The sequence below is a fragment of the Rhinolophus ferrumequinum genome, chromosome 22 (assembly GCF_004115265.2).
Source record: "Rhinolophus ferrumequinum isolate MPI-CBG mRhiFer1 chromosome 22, mRhiFer1_v1.p, whole genome shotgun sequence".
NCBI lineage: Eukaryota > Metazoa > Chordata > Mammalia > Chiroptera > Rhinolophidae > Rhinolophus > Rhinolophus ferrumequinum.
The window spans coordinates 40667960-40685693 of NC_046305.1; the positions used below are offsets into that span (position 1 = coordinate 40667960).

Below are 17734 nucleotides of genomic sequence, written 5' to 3' on the forward strand. Positions count from 1 at the left end.
AGAAATTCTGAACTCAAGCACTTTCCAATCTGTCTTAAATAGCTTTCTTTTTTGGTTTTGTTTGGTTTTGTTTTTAAGGAATAAGATGACCTAAACTTTTCTTGAAGACCTGGGTCACTAGTATTGTTATGAGAAAAGCAATGCGCTATGATTCAGGAACCCAAGTATCCTTGGGCAAATCATTTTACATATTGGGGGGGCCTTAAACTGCTCATTTTTAAAACCAAGGAGTTGAGCTAGAATGATCTCTAAGGACTCTTCCAGCTCCATAATTGTATAACTCTTTGAACCATAAAATTAGCCCTCTAACGGTCCATTCAAACAGGACGATCCTTCCCCAGAGTCTTGTGCAGTCTGTAACTAGTTTGGCTGCACTCTCCACAGTCTACGATTAATATGGTTTTCGAGTCCTTGAATTCATAATTTACAGTTTTTACTATTGCAAACTTAACTTTCAGCTCTCCCTCTTTCTCATTTTAACTTGTAAACTATAATCTTCTTGAATTTAAAAAAACAAATGAACAGGTTTAATGAAAAGGCGTGGAACCTACATTTTTTGAGTACCTTCCACGTGCCAAATACTGAATATGCATTACTTCAATTAATTTAATCCTTACAACACTGCAAATAGGTATGATTATCTCTATTTAATAAATGTGGAAATCAAAGATCAGAGTTTTAAGTTGCTAAAGATTGTAAGTGTCATAGCTAGGATTCAAAGCCAGGTTGTCAGATCCAAGGCCCATGTGCTGTTTATCAGAATAGTGTACAAATTAAAAGTATGTAGGCTTAAGGTCAGAATCTAGGAACCTCTAATAGCATAAATTAAGTTTGACTTATTGCATTTACATGGAGTTTAAGAAATCTATTTTACCTTCTTCTATAGAAAGGTGAGGGTTTTATTATTTTAAATGCATTTCTTATTTTATACAAAACTCAAGAGAACTTCAGGTAGTTGTCAAATGGACAAGGACATTAAATAGCCTAGTGCTAGCTAGATTGGTAAAAAATTAATGTATATGCATCACTGAAACTAGTGAACCACTTATTAAACAGTGAAGAGAAAAATCTGATCCTTTTTCTCTTAACTAAGGTCATTAAATAGAATTATATGTTCAAAAAGACTGAGAATTCAATAAAGATTTAACTATCAGAGCCACTATATAAATAATCTCAAGAGTCTATCTTTACATTTTAGAATCTCCAGAAATGAAACTCATATTAACAGCAGTCATGTCACATTCTCTCCTTTTAAACAGTGTCTCTGGAAGTACCCAGATATTTTACGAGTGTGTTAGTGCTCATTCTGAGCTCCAGATATTTCAATTCCAGCTTCCCCCTCACTGAGGATGAATTGCTGTATTTTCCTGAATCCCCCAGTACAGTTTATGAGCAAACACAAGATTCTATTTCCAAGTACTGTGTCATCACAAATAATCTGAAGTCAAGTATTTCTTGTGTGGCTGAGTGTAACCTAAACTTACTAACTTTCTTAGCCAACACATGCTTTCTTATATTTGAAGGTTAAATACCAGGGAATTTAATAATCTTCTGCTGAATTCCCATTTTGGAGTATCAGTAAGTGATAGAATTATTTTTGATTCACTTTCCCTGTCAGGCACCACATATAGGATTAAGTGAAAGCTGCACTAATCGAATGATAACATTACAAAAAAACAAAAGTCTTGCGAAATTGAGCAGTGTGAGATGGTTGCAAGAGGAGACAGGCAGCCTCAGTGCTGCTGGAAACTGAAAAAGGCAACTCGAGAGCTTCTGGTTTGTTGGTGCTCACTCAAGCACACCAGTGGGTTCTGAGACCACAAACCAAGAAAAGTACTGCTCATGTATAATGTCCAACTTCTCAGAATCAAAGTTTTCATAAGACCTGGTCCTCTCTGGAATTCTAATGTATTCAAGAGTCTCTTCAAGACCCAAAACTCTCTCAGGAGTCAGAAGGCAAGAAAACTGTACAAATGTACTAGTAACATTTGGAACAGTTGCTACCTACTTCTAGTAACAGTAAGAATGGTCACCATCATGGGGAGTGTATGTGACAGACTGAGGACAAGTGAAAACTCAGGCAGTGATGAGGACTAAATGGACTTTCAGCGACTGGGGAAGAGTCAGAAAGTCTGGGATTTTGAGGGTTGGGAATGAGAAGCCAAGAGGGCCATACAAAGCATTGCAAAGAGGTGAATCCAAGCAGTGAGAAGCTGCAGTGAAGCTGGACCGTAAAAGCTGCTCAGGGAGCCGGGCATACCTGGTGTGGTCACCTGCAACAGCTCTTTTTATCTCATAAGGCAAGAAAATCTGCAAAGGAAGGTGCTCCAAGGCGGGGATGACTGGCCCATCTGATGCCCCAGAAGGTGAAGGGGATTTAGGGTGAAAATGGAAAGGCTGTGAATGGAATCACACAGGACTCAGGAGAATAAAGCCAAGAATAAACAGACCAGGGAAGGAAGAGAGATCAATCGGCTGAAGAGCACAAGGAAGGTAATCAATGGTTCTGTAGGAGTGAGGGAGTGAGAGGTAGCAAGTCAGGTTAGAGGGAAAAAGAAGGAGCGGGCCTCCACCTTTGGATATTCTACTCTGGACGCCCATGAAGCAGTTTACTTACACTTTATAACCTCTGTTCCCTCAATTTTTAAGACACTTACGAGAATAGGCCATCATTCGAAGCTCCAGGCCACACACCAAAGATATGCAATCCAACATCTTCATTGCCAGATGCAAATGGTACAACCATATTCCGGGACTCTTGATATTAAGGATATTTCATCACTTCCCAGAATAACTGTCTGGTTGGGGACATCACTGAGGTCTGAAGGTCTTTGCACATTCTTCATCTCACACACACTCTCCCCACCCAGTGTTCTTTCTCAAACCTTCTTCCTCTCTAGTAACCACTCACATCTCTGTCCTCTTCCTGGATTCATCTGTCTCACTCAGCTGCCTGCACTTTTGCACCGGCCTTGTAACATCCAGTGACTTACTTGCCAAAGCCTGACGCAAGGTCAAGTCTGGGTCCCAGGCCCCCAAAAGCAGAAACTCCATATGACTTCTCTTTATGCTTTCAGTGCCCTGCACATAGGAATTACTAGACAAACGTCTATTGAAAGAAGAGAAATAACTTGAGCCATTGAGACTGAGACACACACACACACACACTCACACTCACATCCATTTTGCAATGTGTCATATCCTCCATGTAGAAAATTAACAACGCATCCAAACCAGCATTTCCCACCTCCCAAACACTTGCAGTGACTCTGCACACTAACTCAAATCTCCCTTCCGATCCCCCTGCTTTGTAAGGGCAGGTAGGAGGTAAAATCCATGCTGTGTAGACTAAAACAAATGCAAGGTCAAGGACTGAGTTTCATTGACCTTTGACTCCCCAGCATCAACTATAAAACCTAATATTTAGTAGACAAATTGATGATTTAATTAATCAATCAAATCCTATGTATACATTCCCATGAACAGAACCAAACTGAAAACAGAAGAGGCTTAAAATTACCAAAAGGCAAATAAGTCCACAAACTAGATAATCAGACTCTAAAACCAGTGAAAACTAATTTCATTATTTTAGGTGTTTCTATTTTGAATACAGTAAATTTCAGTGCCAGATAATACAATGTCATTTTACATTTGCAGGGGAGGCCTTGCTTTTTCCAAGCCTTTTCCCAGGCATTTGCTCATGCGATCCACATCTGTCCACTGGGCTTAATAGCAGGAATGGGGCACCTCACTGAATTTGGAATTAGGACAATTAGACTCAAGTCCTATCTTCACCACCTCCTGTCTGTGTGACCTTGAGAAAAGTCCTTTAGCCAGTGCACATCTCAATTTCCTTCTCTGTAGAGCTGTGATAAGATCTTGCTCTTCCTGCCTCTTAGACTTATGAGGATCAAGGAGGCGGGGGGAGGAGGAAGGAAATAAAATCTTGTGGAATACCTTCTATGCCTGACCATTTTACCTGTATTATTTAATTCTCAACACAATCCTGCAAAGTAAGTTTTACTATTTCTTGCCTATGATATGAGGCTATGATATGAGACTCAACAAGTAAAACAACTTTCTCAAGGTCATAGAGTTGTTAAGTGCCAGAGCTCAGATTCAAACATTTCTGCCTTGTCCCAAAAAAGCTTTCTGCATGAAACCACAATGCCTCTTAAGTGAGATTTAAATGTGTGTAAAAAAGTTTTAGCTGCTCTTTAGCATATTATTGTATATGTATTTGCTGTTATCCCTGTAAGGATGGAAGGCAGAGACAAAGGGAAGCAGGTTATTTGCTAAGATCACATTTTAGAGACAGAGCTGGGACTAGAACCCAGGTCTCCTGACGCCTCTCCATTAAACCACGCTGGCCCACACTCCCAGGAAAAGGCTCTTGACACTCACCGGCATAGAGGCATGATGCATGTTTACTCAGGCCAGCTGTTACAGATCTATTTTAAGACAAGCGCTTTGAAAATTATGGAAGGTGGGTATCAAGTGTTTCATTAAATATTCCATATTAATTGACCCTTTAGAGAACTCCCATGTGAGTAGCATATGCTGCTGGCTTCCTGTTAAGCAAGCAACTCAAAAGCTGACTACAGCTCTTGCAACACGTATTTTGAAAGTGCATTCAGATAGCAGCACACAATATAATTCTAAAACACTTTTCCATGAAAATAAAAAATAGCTATTTCTTTGCTGTTCATGGTTCTGCCTACTAAGTGGGGAAAGGCAGAACTTAAACTTGTGACTGGCCTTAAACACCATGCAGGGTCTCTGTCAATAGGCGGGGAAAGTGGGATGTAAGAATACAGCAGGATCTCAAATACTGTCATTTTATTATAATGTTGATGAGACACCGTAGGAACTCCATTTATTTAGGTCAATTAGCCCACGGCAAAATCAGTTTCATTATACGTTGTTTTGCTTCAAGTTACAGAAACTACCAATGACATTAAGTGAGAATTTACTGTATTCTAAACAACTGATGGGTGTCTGTGAATTTACAAGAATGGTGATAATACAGACGGGAAAACCAACTGCAATTTGAAAGCATCCCATTTAAAACAGCAACGTTCCTGCAGCCCAGGGAAATGCAGGCACACGGACCCAGTTTGCCTGACTCAGCTCAGAGCAGAGCAATAGACCATGTGCTCAGGACCAGCTGTCACGGGGTATAGTATTAAACGGCCAAAAAGGACCTGCTACACTCATTTTGTCCTTCCCTCTCATCGACTTTCCTCAGTGTTTCTGATTTTATTTCCTTTCCCCTATCGTATACCTGTCAAAGGTCTACCTCCCATTTTACACTGAATAGTATGATGTATATAAAATCATCTAGTTGATACATTCAATATCCTGAACCAAAATTATCACTCAACATCCAACTAGTATGGAGGTGTTATTATCAATACTCACAAAACCAATCAGAACAGTCCTCCAATGGAACACCACAAGAGAGCAACACAGTACAAAAAGAAACATTCGTTGCCGACCACATTCAGATGTGCCAATGGCCTTGCTGATGGGAACGCAGTTCACTTTAAATGTTCTGATTCTAATCTTGGCTCCACCACAAACTACTTGTTAGTACAAGTTACTAAAATCCTCTTAGCCTGTGAGAGTATCTATCACATGGGGATCAATCAATAACAGTGCCCTGTGATGAGATGAGATAATGCATGGAAGGTGTTAACGCGCTGTCTGCTGTGTTTCTGCAGAAGCAATAGTAATAATTCTCAAAAGCAGTTAACAAGAATTCAGCATTTGTTACGTGCCAGTTACGAGGCTAACTCATTCACTGAGTCCTCACAACCACTCTCGGAGGTAGGTTCTTTTATTATGCCTATTTTTGAGATGAGGAAGCTGATGGACAGACAGGTTCGGTCACTTTCTGAAAGTCACTCTACTCTAGTGGTAAGTGGTGGAGTAATGTTATCTGCTATGATTAGAAATGCCACTTAATGAACAGATGCATTTGGTTGTTAATGGCATAGTCCTTTACACATATTATTATTAAAATTTACACAGATATGTTTGAAAAGGTAATAAGCAAAGAATCATCATTTTCAATTCACCATCAATGAATGTAATTTATGCCTATTTATGTAGGGCTGTTATGTATGAGTCCCTCTGTCAATGTCTAGAGATGTATACAAATGACTAAGCCTCAAGCAGGTCACAGCCTGGAAGGGAGACAGATGAAAACTACTGCCAAACAGTGCAAGGAGTGCCACGCCCCAGCTATGCACACTATACAGTGTGGCACAAAGCAGCATGTATCGGCCACACCTTGAGGAGGAGGTACAAGGTGTGAGCCAAATCTTCAATCAGACAAATGAGAAAAGGCATTTCCAGCACAGAAATGGGCATACGCAATGGCACAGAGACATTTAACAGCACAGTTTATTTGAGAAGCCACAAAAAGATCAGGAGCACAGAATGGAGGAGAGCTTTGAGAGATGAGACCCTCGCATGCTTACCAAGAAGCCTGAATGTTAACCCTCGGTCCGTAGTTCAATAGCTATAAGGAGGTTGACTAACACCTGCCCCAGTAGTCCCAGTAAACCCTATGAGTCCTTCGTCACTTTCCATCACACCCAATGTTCAGCAGGTATGTGTGGCTCTACCTTGACAATATATCCTGAACCAAATGAGGGGGCTAACAGCATACGTGCATGCACATAGAAAGATCCAGGAGAGAACTGATGATGTTGGAAAGGACGGACGGGGCTAGAATGAAAGAGGAACTGGCCTTTGCAAGGAGTACTGATAATTCTCCCATAGAACAGAGAGAAGGCATCATCTATGAGCACAGATGCAGGAAGGTGGGAGCCTGAGGAAGTTCTCCTCTGACTGTGTGTGTTTTCTCATGGACTAGGAAGCAAAGTTGACAGGAAGAATGAAGGTGAAGGAGATTCAAGAAGAAAAGGTACCAAACAGTCATCTAGGAAAGTCAAAAAGTGAATGGTCTAGGGCAGTTCTCAAACTTTTTGGTCTCAGGACTCCATTACACTCTTAAACAATAATGTCTGAGAACCCTCAGCAGCTTTTGCTTATGGGGGTTTTATCTATCAACATTTAACACAGAATACTAAACTGAGAAATCTTTAATAAACACACCAGCACACAATGCATTGTCAATCACAGCAATGACATCAGCAGCGTCGTGTAGGCTTTGGAAACCTCCACTATACACCTGTGACCAAGTTAGAGTGAGAAAACACAAACAAGGTCTTACTATTATAAAAAGGGGTTTTGACTTTATGGAACTTTTAAAAGCACCTTGGGCACTGCCCAGAGTCCCCAGACCATACCTGGAGCACGTCTGATCTAGAGAAATGTACTAATGCAGTGGCTGGGTAACCTAAGGTGCCCACATGAGGTTAGGGATCATGAATTTGAAGTGAGAAGAGTCAGCATGATATGGGTTTTCCTCCATCAGGTTCAGCAGCCAGGCTGCAGGCAAGGAGTAAGGAGAGAGCTGGATTTACCCAGGTTTGGAGTTAACCCAAGTGAGTGAGTACCATGAACCAAGAGAAGCTGGAAGTAATTATCATGGCTGTGGCATTCAAGCGGAGAAGGAAGGAAATGAAGACACAACAGCCGTGCAGAGGCAGCAAGGCCAAGAGTTCAAAAGACTGCTGGATTCGAGTATTAGTAAAATAACCCAGAAGAGAAGTAGTAAGAGATTAGGATGGTTCAAACTGAGAGTGTGGAGGATCACTATTAATAACTTCAAACTCCAAGTCCAAACTGAATTTGCTCCCTTTCCCTCTGAAATTTGCAGCCCACTATTATTTGCCAATCACCCAAGCCGGAAGCTCATCCGAGATCTTTTCACTGTTTGCATCTGAGAGGTCCCAAAGTCTTATCCATTCCAAGTCTTCATTATCTCTCTAATCTTTTCTGTTCCTCACTATCCCTCCACCCTGCCCTTTCTCTGGCTTTTCATTCACTGGCCTCACCCTCCCCTGACTGAACCTCAGCCGTAGTCATGCTCATGCCCAGTTCTGCCCCATCCAGTGCATGCTCCACTCTGCTGCGGGTACAGTTTCTACAGTGAAGTCTGATAACGCGATGCTTATCCCACCACCCATGAAGTGACTGTAACCGTACAAGTGGAGGCCTAAAACAGGCAGAGCAAGGCTGTCAGTAAGAACGGGGGTTTATCGAGGTATGAAAAGTAGTAACACCTCAGTGTCATGAGATGATACAGGGACGAGACTATAGAAGAGAATGAAAGAGAAAAATACAAAAATGTTAAGGAATGTTTGGATAAAGAGAAGCAGGCAAAGGAAACTGAGAAGGAGAATCATAAACGTCACAAGAGAAAGAGAACTGCGTAGTGTGGTGAAAGTCAAGGGAGTTTCAGGAAGAAAGGAAAGGGCAGTGTCCACCGCTACAGAGAGTTCAAGAAAAATCATTTTTAAAAGGGTCTGTTGTATTTGAAAATCATGAAATCAGTGATCTATACTGAATCACTCATTTGCAGTACAAACATGATATAATTTTCACCATCTTAAAAAAAAAATAAAGACACTTCCTCATTTTCCTTGTCCGGGCAGCCAGATGGTACTTCAGTAATTCCATCCTTTATCCCAGGCTCTGGTTCTTGGAGAACCCCGGGTAAGCCATCAAGTACGCAGACAGAACAAGTGCTTAAGATGCCTGAAGATGCATTAACTATTTTACGTGAAAAGATCTTGATTGGAGTCAAGTGTAAAATTATGCTGACAGGTTATTCAAGAGAATAATCAAACAAATGGCAAAGAGGTTACTGACTTCTGAGAAGAAAGACTAAGTAATGACATTATTCTGAACTGACCGAAAATGGAACCGGGCACACCACTCTTTTTGGACAATAACAGCTCCTTTTCCTCCCTTCAGTATAACCCAACAATCATTACATAGTACCACCTTGTTTGCGGGGAGCAGGGCGTACAGTCATGTATTTGGAATGTACACCTTAATGTTAAAACTAATATAATCACAGTTTTTAAAACTATGTACAGTTATATGTAGCAGAAATAAAGTTCTTTTTATTTAACTTTTTTTAAAAAGTAGTAACAACCTCAAAACCCAACTCCAGCATGGAAGGAAATCTTGGGGACAACAGTGGTATATACTTTTAGAAATGCTAAATTACCAATACTTGGTGCTCAGAGTAAAATATTAAGTGAAAAAAATAAGGAAATCAAAAGAAAAAATAGGATTCAGAAGAGTGGTAATCTGAGTGAAGTTTTAGGAAGTCATTAAATTTATTTCACTTGTATTTGTTAATATACATGCATACTTATTTTTTTCTACACATACACATATATACAAGAGTGCCATATGATAAAATTTGTCTCAATCTAAAAGAGCTCTTTTAATAGGTAGAAAATAAAAATTCTATGTGATAAAAAAAATCCTCTCTTGACCCCTTTTCTACTACTAGCCACTATCCCATTTTTCTGCTTTGTTTACAGCCAAATTACTCCCAAAGAGATGTCTACACTCGCTGTCTCAATACATTCCTCCTCTCTTCTTCTCCAACCAGGTGTTTGCCCATCGTTCACTAAGTCTGTTTCTGTCAAAGCCAAAACTTTTATTTCATTTAATAAAATATTCCATCCTCAATCCTTGTTTTACTTGCTCAATCAGGGGCATATGACATGTCTGACCACTCCTTCTAGAAACACCTTATTCACTTGGTTTCCTGGAACCACACTCTGCTGGTTTCCCTCCTATTTCATGGTCATTCCCTCTCAACATTTTTCCAGGTTCCCATCTATCTACCCTTGACACATGGGTAACTCTTTTGACCCCTTCTCTCCTTTCTACAGTACTCCCTAGGTGGTACGTATCAGCCAGTCTCATGAGTTTTTTATGTTAACTGCTTAATTTATTTTGTCTGTTCTTGCTGTGTCCTTATAAGGCCTTTCCTCTGTGAGTGCCCCAGTCTCGTGATTTTAAATACCACCTATAGCCTGATGACTCCAAAATTTACATCTACATTCCCAATTTCTCCAACTGCCTGCTCAGCATCTCCACCTAGGTGTCTACTCCAGATCTTCCTGCCCCTTTCCCCACACATGCCCCCAAAGCTCTTCTTCCTTCAGTCTTCCCCATCTCAGTAAATGGCAGCTCCATCATTCCAATTCCTCAGGCCGATACTTCTGGAGTCATTGCTGGCTCCTCACTTCTTCTTATATCCCTCATCTGTTATCAGCAATAAACTCCTCCTGGCTCCACCTTCAAAATCTCTCCAGAGTTGGACTATTTCTCACCACCTGCCCTGCTATCACTCCGGCCACAGCCGCCATCATCTCTTGCCCGAATGACCGCATTAGCCTGACTGCTCCCATCCTTGCTGCTCTATAGTCTAGTCTCAACATGACAGCCAGATTGACCTTGTTGACAAGTAAGTCAGGTCATGGGACTTTGACTTTCAAAGTCAAAGTCCTCACAATGTCCCATAAGTTCTAAAACTCTGGCTCCCATTTTCTCTCTGACCTCATCCCTACCACTCTTTCCCGTACTCTCTCTCCTCCAGCCACGTCGGCCTGCTTGCTACTATACCTGCAATTTGATTACCTCAGGACCTCTGCATGTGGTATTCCCTCTGCCAAAAATATGCTTCTTTCAAACATCCACATTTCTGTATTTCCTCACTCTCTTCAGGTCTCTGTTCAATTGTCACCTCCTCAGAGAAGTCTATCTTGACTACCTTCTATAAAAAGCAAATCACATTTCACTCTAGTCCTTTACCCGGCTTCAAATCTCTTCATAGCACGTCATATTATATAGCCATTTATTTCTTTATTGTCCATCTCCCCCACTAAAATCTAAGTCCTTTTAGGGCAGGGACTTTGTTGACTTTGTTTACTGCTCCAAGCCAGTGTCTAAAACAGTGGATGGCACATAGTACGAACAAATAGTTGTTGATGGAACCCTTAAAGCTTGAATAATTCATTTTAAGACAATTCAAAGTTTACCTCCTATACATACAGTATATATCCACCTCCTACATATACAGTATATATACCTCCTATATATACATACATATACACACACACGCACACACAGCAGTCAGTAAATTCATCAAATGTATTACTCCCATCCTAAGACATAGAATAAAGCAAAATTTAAAACTACAAAATAGTAATATTAAGATAATATCATTGATAATAGATCTATGGTTGGTTATAGGCATTCATGGAGACCTTAACCACAAAAAATGACATCAAGCTCATAATACATATCCTTCCACAATGCACCACCTGGTACAACGCTCACAGGTAGGCTCTTCTGGAATTATTTATAGCTAGAACACCGTTTGGGATGAAAAATAAATCTGTCTAATATATAGAGACCAAATTTCTTGGATTTTCATGGATCTTCTAGATTTTACTTGACTTTATTCTTTATAACAAAAGGAACAAGTCAAATGTGTAACTAAATGTTGATTAGCATTTACTCTTTAATTCATTATAAACAAAACTGAAATCAGGGTTTTAAAAAAAAGTAGTTATTTTTGAACTGACGATCATCCTCTTACCAACATAGCAAGACTAAAAAGAAAAGCAAAAAGAAAAAAAGCTGATGTCTGGAGTCATTCTTGGCTCCTCTCTCCTTCTCATACGCCTAATCTGATTTCAGATTATGGGATCCCATTTATAATTCTATTTTGAAGAATAACTTATTGAGACCCCAAGATTCAAACCTATAAACCTATAATTGAGTAATTATTTGCAGTGTTTTTCTTTTTTTTTTTTTTTAATGCAAACCAGTCAGAAAGCTAACAGAAAGAGAATGGAAGAAATCCCACTCAACAGTGATAAACACCCATTTCGAAAGGCTATTCATTTCATAGCCTCTTTCAGGAGAATTAAAAACAAGCAATAAGCAACATAAACTAAAATTTCCAACATCGGTTCATGACAGTCTCAAATACCACAAGACTCTCAAATGAGAGCTTATACTTATTTCCTGGCTTAGAAGACCATGTGCCACAAGGAATCAGTCTATTTCAAATTAATATCTTCAGTAGAACCTAAATCAAGTGGACAGAATCACTCCTAGACACAGCAAAAGCCACAAGTACTAGTAATGACATCTCTAAAATCAGAAAAGTCTGCTGGGCTGCACGTCAGGGTTACTGGGTTATTCACTGGACTGTATGAAAAGAGCTGATGTGGTAAGAGCCTTATCACCAGAAGCAGCTAGAACCTTTACCAAGAAAGGTACATGTGTAGTTAAGACAGAAATATTTAGAGATGTCAGCCCAAAGGAATTTGTAGGCCTTGCAATTGTTTTAAATTTTTTTATTGTAACCTATTACTCTTAATATGACAATAGAAAAAATTGCTTTAAGTAATTTTGCTGTTAAGTGCATAGTATGTACTGGGCCCTGTAGGCACGTTAAATACAGAGGGTGCTAAAAATATGTATACACATTTAAGAAATGAAAAAAAAACTATTAAAATTGTAATATTCAATGTGTACTGATAACAAAAGATGAATACAAGTCATGTCTGTACATTTTTTTGGCACCCCTAGTATATCAACTTGTTTAATGAAACAACTGAATAAGTCTTATTTAGGGATTTAATGACAAACTCACCTGTCCAGCACTCAGCTGTTCAGCAACCTTATTTCTCTGCAATGTGGCCAAGAATCAAGAAGAAAGCAACAACAGACATCACCCTACTCAGATGCCAGGCTTCCAGGGTTCACTTTTGGGAGAAGCCCTCACTCACAAGACATTCCAGGGGAAACTGCACTGCATTTGGAACCAGAAAGCTCAGGGTTGGGCAGACTTAAGAACTCAAAAGCACAACAGCCCCAGGAAGGTCATCCAGCTGTTTACCTCATTATAACCTGGTGGCTTATCTGACAGCACAGTAGTCATTCCTTTAGGGCAAGGTCCTGCTGTGTTCCTTGGGGTACCCCAGGTACCCCCAGGAGGGAAGAGAGTTCTCAGAGCACTGTAAGTGCTCGATTTTCATTAATGATGCTTCTAATGATGATTCTTAGTCATTAAAAACATTAATAGATTCAACAAAGAGAACAAAAACATTTGAAAACATATTTATTAACATTCAAATAAAGGCTAGAAGGTTTAAAAAGAGAGATCCTCAGCTGTCCAGAAAACTTGATTATTGAGAACAACTTATTGAACAACCCCTGAGGGCTCCAGGAAACTGAAGTTTCAGGAAATGTGTACACAGTACTGTACTTGTGGGCCATGGCATCCTGACCCACGCTGCCTCCTGAGGCTACAGCCAGGTGGAAAATGGGGGTCTGTGGGCTGGATAACCACCTGCAGCTCCCTACAGAACTTTGTTCAGAACAGCAGCTCCCAGCTTAATGGAAATGTCTGCTAAACCTATTCACAGGATATCCAGATTGGGACAACTCAGAAGGGGTTCACAGAGTTAGCAATCACCACCCAGCATTATGGGAGAGTGGGAAACAATTTATCTCATTTCTATGGCTCTCGCCACTTGTGACCAGCTTGTCCTTTCTTGGGGAATGCTAACCAGCCCGTGGAAAGCAGACAGGCAAAGGTGAAGGAACAGAATTTGAAGTGCAGTGGGACCCTGATAAAAACTGACACCAAGAGATGAATGTGCTTTAACTTTAAATACAAATTAGCAAATGATGTAAGGTCAGTTCGTTATAAAAGGCACCGCTCTAGTTGTTAAGTCGCTGAGGCTCCATATCATTCAGGATTAGTGTTCACATGTGTCATGGAGGGGACTCTTTCTCCTCCCTTTTAAGTTGAAAGTGGTTTTTTACATTGTGAAAGAGAAAATAGAGGTCCTGAATCGTGTTTAACACATTTTTGTATGGAAACTTCCTGACAGGACCCAGAAACTACCATTCCACTGAGCTGTGGCTTTTGAGTTGACTCTAGAGTGCACACAGCCTTCCAGAGTTGCCTTTTTTTTTTTTTTAACCCCCACAGAGGCACCTCCAGGCAAGGCGCCAGCCCAGGAGCCAAGCGTGCAGCACACCCACCAAAGCAAGCACTGAATGAAGGAAAGCAGAATCTCGAGTGAAACTTCTCGTTTCCTGTCGCTGCTGAGGGACGTGGGACTCGCTCCTTCTTCTCACATGGTTCAAGAAAGGCTGTAAACACAACCACCTAGCTTGCCAGCTGGCCACACGCTCAGGGGGCTTTCAGGGCAGCCGCGGCGTCGTGCTCCCTTTTCCTCCCTTTGACTAGTGTCCCTCCTGTACAGATAACGGTACTAGAACGCCCTCCACTTCCTAGAGTCCTCCTCTATGTCATGGTTCCTCTTTCAAGAAAACATGGGGACCAACGCAAAGGAAAAGAACAGACGAAAGGCAAAAATTAGCCCCCATGATGTTTCATTCCTCTCCATCGTTATTATAAAATTCCTTTTGTTGTCCTACACACATACACATACACACACACACACACACACACACACACACACACACACGTAGATGAAAAGCACGCTAGGATAGCCTATTTTTTCCCGCCTCAGAGAAAGCCTTTCCGAAATCCTCCTACCCTCTCCGGACGCTTTAGCATTCAGCTAGAGAGCTAAACCATTCCCAGCCAAGGTACGAAAAGCTGAAGTGGTCCCCAAAGCAGAAGGCGGGAGGCAGAGCAAGCTGGGCGCACCTAGATGTTTGCATTTACACAAAGAAATTAGCCGGGTGATTAATGGGAGATGCCGGCTGGAGGCGGAGGCGCCCGCGCCGGCCTCCTTACCTGGGACATCTGCGGCCTCAGGTTGATCTCCTTCAGGTTGATGGAGCGCGCCCGGAGGTTGTTGAGCAGCTGGCAGAGCAGGACTCCATCGCGGAGGGTCTGCGCCAGGTCAAACACCTGCGCCGAGTCCCAGGTCACCCGGTGGTTGGCGGGTAGCACCTTGCAGTGGATGAGCCACTGCGCGCACTGCTTCCACGGCTCCATGCCCGACGGCCGAGCCGGGCGGCAGGCAGCGAGTGTGCTCCTGCCGCCGCCGCCACCACCGCCGCCGCCGCCGCGGCCCGCCCCTTCCCTGCGCGGGTGCGAGAGAGCAGGCGCCGCGGGGGGCGGGTCCGGGGTCCCCGCGCGGGGCTCGGCTAGGATCCCGGCCCGGGTCGCCCGCCACCCGCCGCCGCTACAGCGAGTCCCGTGCGCTCTCACTGCGCCCCGGCCGGCTCGGCGGCGGCGGCGGCGGCGCACAGGCTTCCGACTCTCGAGCCCGGCACCGGCGACTGAGCATGCCCAGCGCGCCGCCCGTCTCGCCGCCGTCTGCGAGTCCCCAGAGGCGCGGGTGGGAAAGCGCGCCGCCCTGGCCAGGGGTCGGCGGCCGGGGCTGCGGAGACTCAGGGGATCGCCTCTGCCCGCCACCAGCCCTAGGGTTTCTGGGCTCACACAGCCCCAGGTGTCCGGGATTGTCTCTCGGGACGGCTTCCCGGTTTGGGGACGATGTGACTGAACACTGATACAGTGGGGTTCCTACTAGGACCCCCTAAACGGCAAGTGCAGCGTTTTAATAGTTGTGAGAGGAGCGAAGGAATGATTGGGGCACCCGGACTCCCCAGACAATGTAAACGGGGCACAGAGCATCTGGAGAACTCAGTACTGAAAGTTTGAGAGATCGGTAGCCCTTGCCCCTCCCCGTTCTGTCCCCTAAATTTTCTTCCTGCAGATAATCACGCTTCCTGCAAGTTAGTTGCGCGTAAGGATGTTTTGGCACCGTGAAAGTGTGTGTGGTGATGCCTGCGGAAACCCGCCCCCAGCCCCCGAGCCTCTGTCGACGCAAGGTGTTTTCACTTAGAGAGGTGGTTTCCCTCTCCCGGCTCAGGCTCAGAACTGTTCATGGTCACAGTTCTGGCCCTTTTGCTGACCGCGCAAAACCTGCCAGAGAGCAATAGGCCTGCTACATGCCCACGGAGCCCAGCGGAGCCCAGCGGACAGACTGCGCATGCGTCGGTGAGCCGGGACCGGGTTTGAGAGCAGCTATCATCAGTCTGCAGCTGCACCGGTCAGGCTCAGCATTGGGACCCTTAGTGAAAGTGGGAGCAAGCCCTCAGAACTCTTTATCGCTGGCTGAAATAGCGCATTTGCATTTCTTAAAATCCTTTGGGGTCTCCCAACTCAATCCTTTTTACTCCCACTGCCCCCTCAAAATCAAAATATAGTGTTTAAATTATTTATGGCAAGCTATTACCCCCCTGAACTCTTTGCTATTCTGTGTAAATGTGGTCCTCAGTCTCTTCAATTTCAATTTGTGGTCTTTTAAAATTGTAAAATTAAAGTAAAATATGAAACCCTCTTAGTGGGTTTTTTTTCATTTTTATTACATTTCTGCAGCAGAAATTTTCTATTACAAACCATATTAATCTTATAAGCAGGTCAAATATTTTTTAAAGTATGTCTGATCTGTTAAGGACAGCGAACTGTGTCCTTTTCCACTAGCCTGTGACAAGAGTAGCACACTGTGTACACTGCATGTTAAACAGTAGGTCAGCCTGAGGATTTCCTTTCCTCACGCCATCCTTCCCCAGCAATTTCCTCTTGTGTTCAATCCAGATTGCATCAATGACACAATGTTTTCTAAAATATAACTTTGGCAAACAAGTCATACTAAACTTTACATACCATCTTTAGAAACAAAATCCAACACATCGGAATCACCGTGTAATACAAGGCCTTGCACAAAGAGGAATTAAATTGGAAAAGAAGTTTTATTAAAAAGGAAGAAACGGTGAATTAAAAATATAAATTCTGCTTCAGGTCGCATGGGATGTCTTTGATTGCCGTAGGACATTTCCAAAACCCAGATAATATACATTAGACCAGGAAGCAGACCTAGGTTTACAGTCTGAGCTCTGCCAATTTCTAGCAACACGACCTTGGGAAAATAATCTAACTTCATTAACCTTCAGTTTCCACACAAGTAAAACAGAAAAAATAGTGTTTACCTCCTAGTGTTGTCGTCAGGATCAAGAGATACGATGTCTTGCTATTCAAAATGCAGTCTGTGGACCAGCAGCATCACCCGGAAGCTTGTTAGGAATGAGCGCTACGCAAGACCAGATGAATCAGAACCTACCTTTTAAAAAGATCCCCAGGTGACATATATTTACATTAACGTCTGAGAAGCAGATATAATACATAAAACATGTGGCGCCTAACACTTCATAAGAGCTCAGTAAACATTAACCAATGGGTTTTAGTTCATAAAAAGGCAGCAATGACCAAACAAATTTTAACTTTTTACAATTTGTATATATTAGAATACATATATAATATGACTTCAAAACATAATACTATTAAAATACAGTAAACCAGAGAGTGGAGAGAAAGACAAGGGGAAAATACTATATGGAAGGCCTAGAAGAGAAGGAGGCTAGTGGAAGTGCAGGGTTCTTCAAATGAATGAGGAGCTAAGTGGCAAAAAGTGAGTCATGTGGAACACATTACAGTGTCAGAAACTGGGATGGCAACCAAAATGGCAATGAGCTCTTTTGAGCTGCCAGCCACAGTCCTTTTCCTTTAAAACAGATAGGGACTAAATTCTGTCAATGGCAACTCCTTGCTATACTGGGCCCCCGTGTTCCAATAAAAGCCTTCCTTGCATTTGTGACATGGGACTCAGGACACAGTGGTCCCACTGCCCTGTGGGCCTGCATTCGCACCTGAGGCACATCCACACTCTATCATTTATTGGGCACTTTACATATATTATATGCAAGTTAGAGGATTCCCCCACCCCCA

General features: G+C 42.5%; 1 protein-coding gene across 3 annotated transcripts in view; it reads right to left on the reverse strand.

Moving 5' to 3' along the window:
• VAV3 (vav guanine nucleotide exchange factor 3) overlaps positions 1-15222 on the reverse strand; it is a 335219-nt gene extending 319997 nt beyond the window's left edge. Inside the window, exon 1 of one of the 3 annotated variants that reach the window (XM_033093029.1) lies at positions 14735-15030. In XM_033093029.1, the coding sequence (XP_032948920.1) occupies positions 14735-14938 (204 nt within the window). In that variant the 5' untranslated portion in view covers positions 14939-15030. Of the gene's footprint in view, positions 1-14734 lie in introns of all 3 variants that reach the window. The other 2 variants (XM_033093027.1, XM_033093028.1) reach the window with 2 other exon arrangements.
• Positions 15223-17734: the final 2512 nt, after the last annotated feature.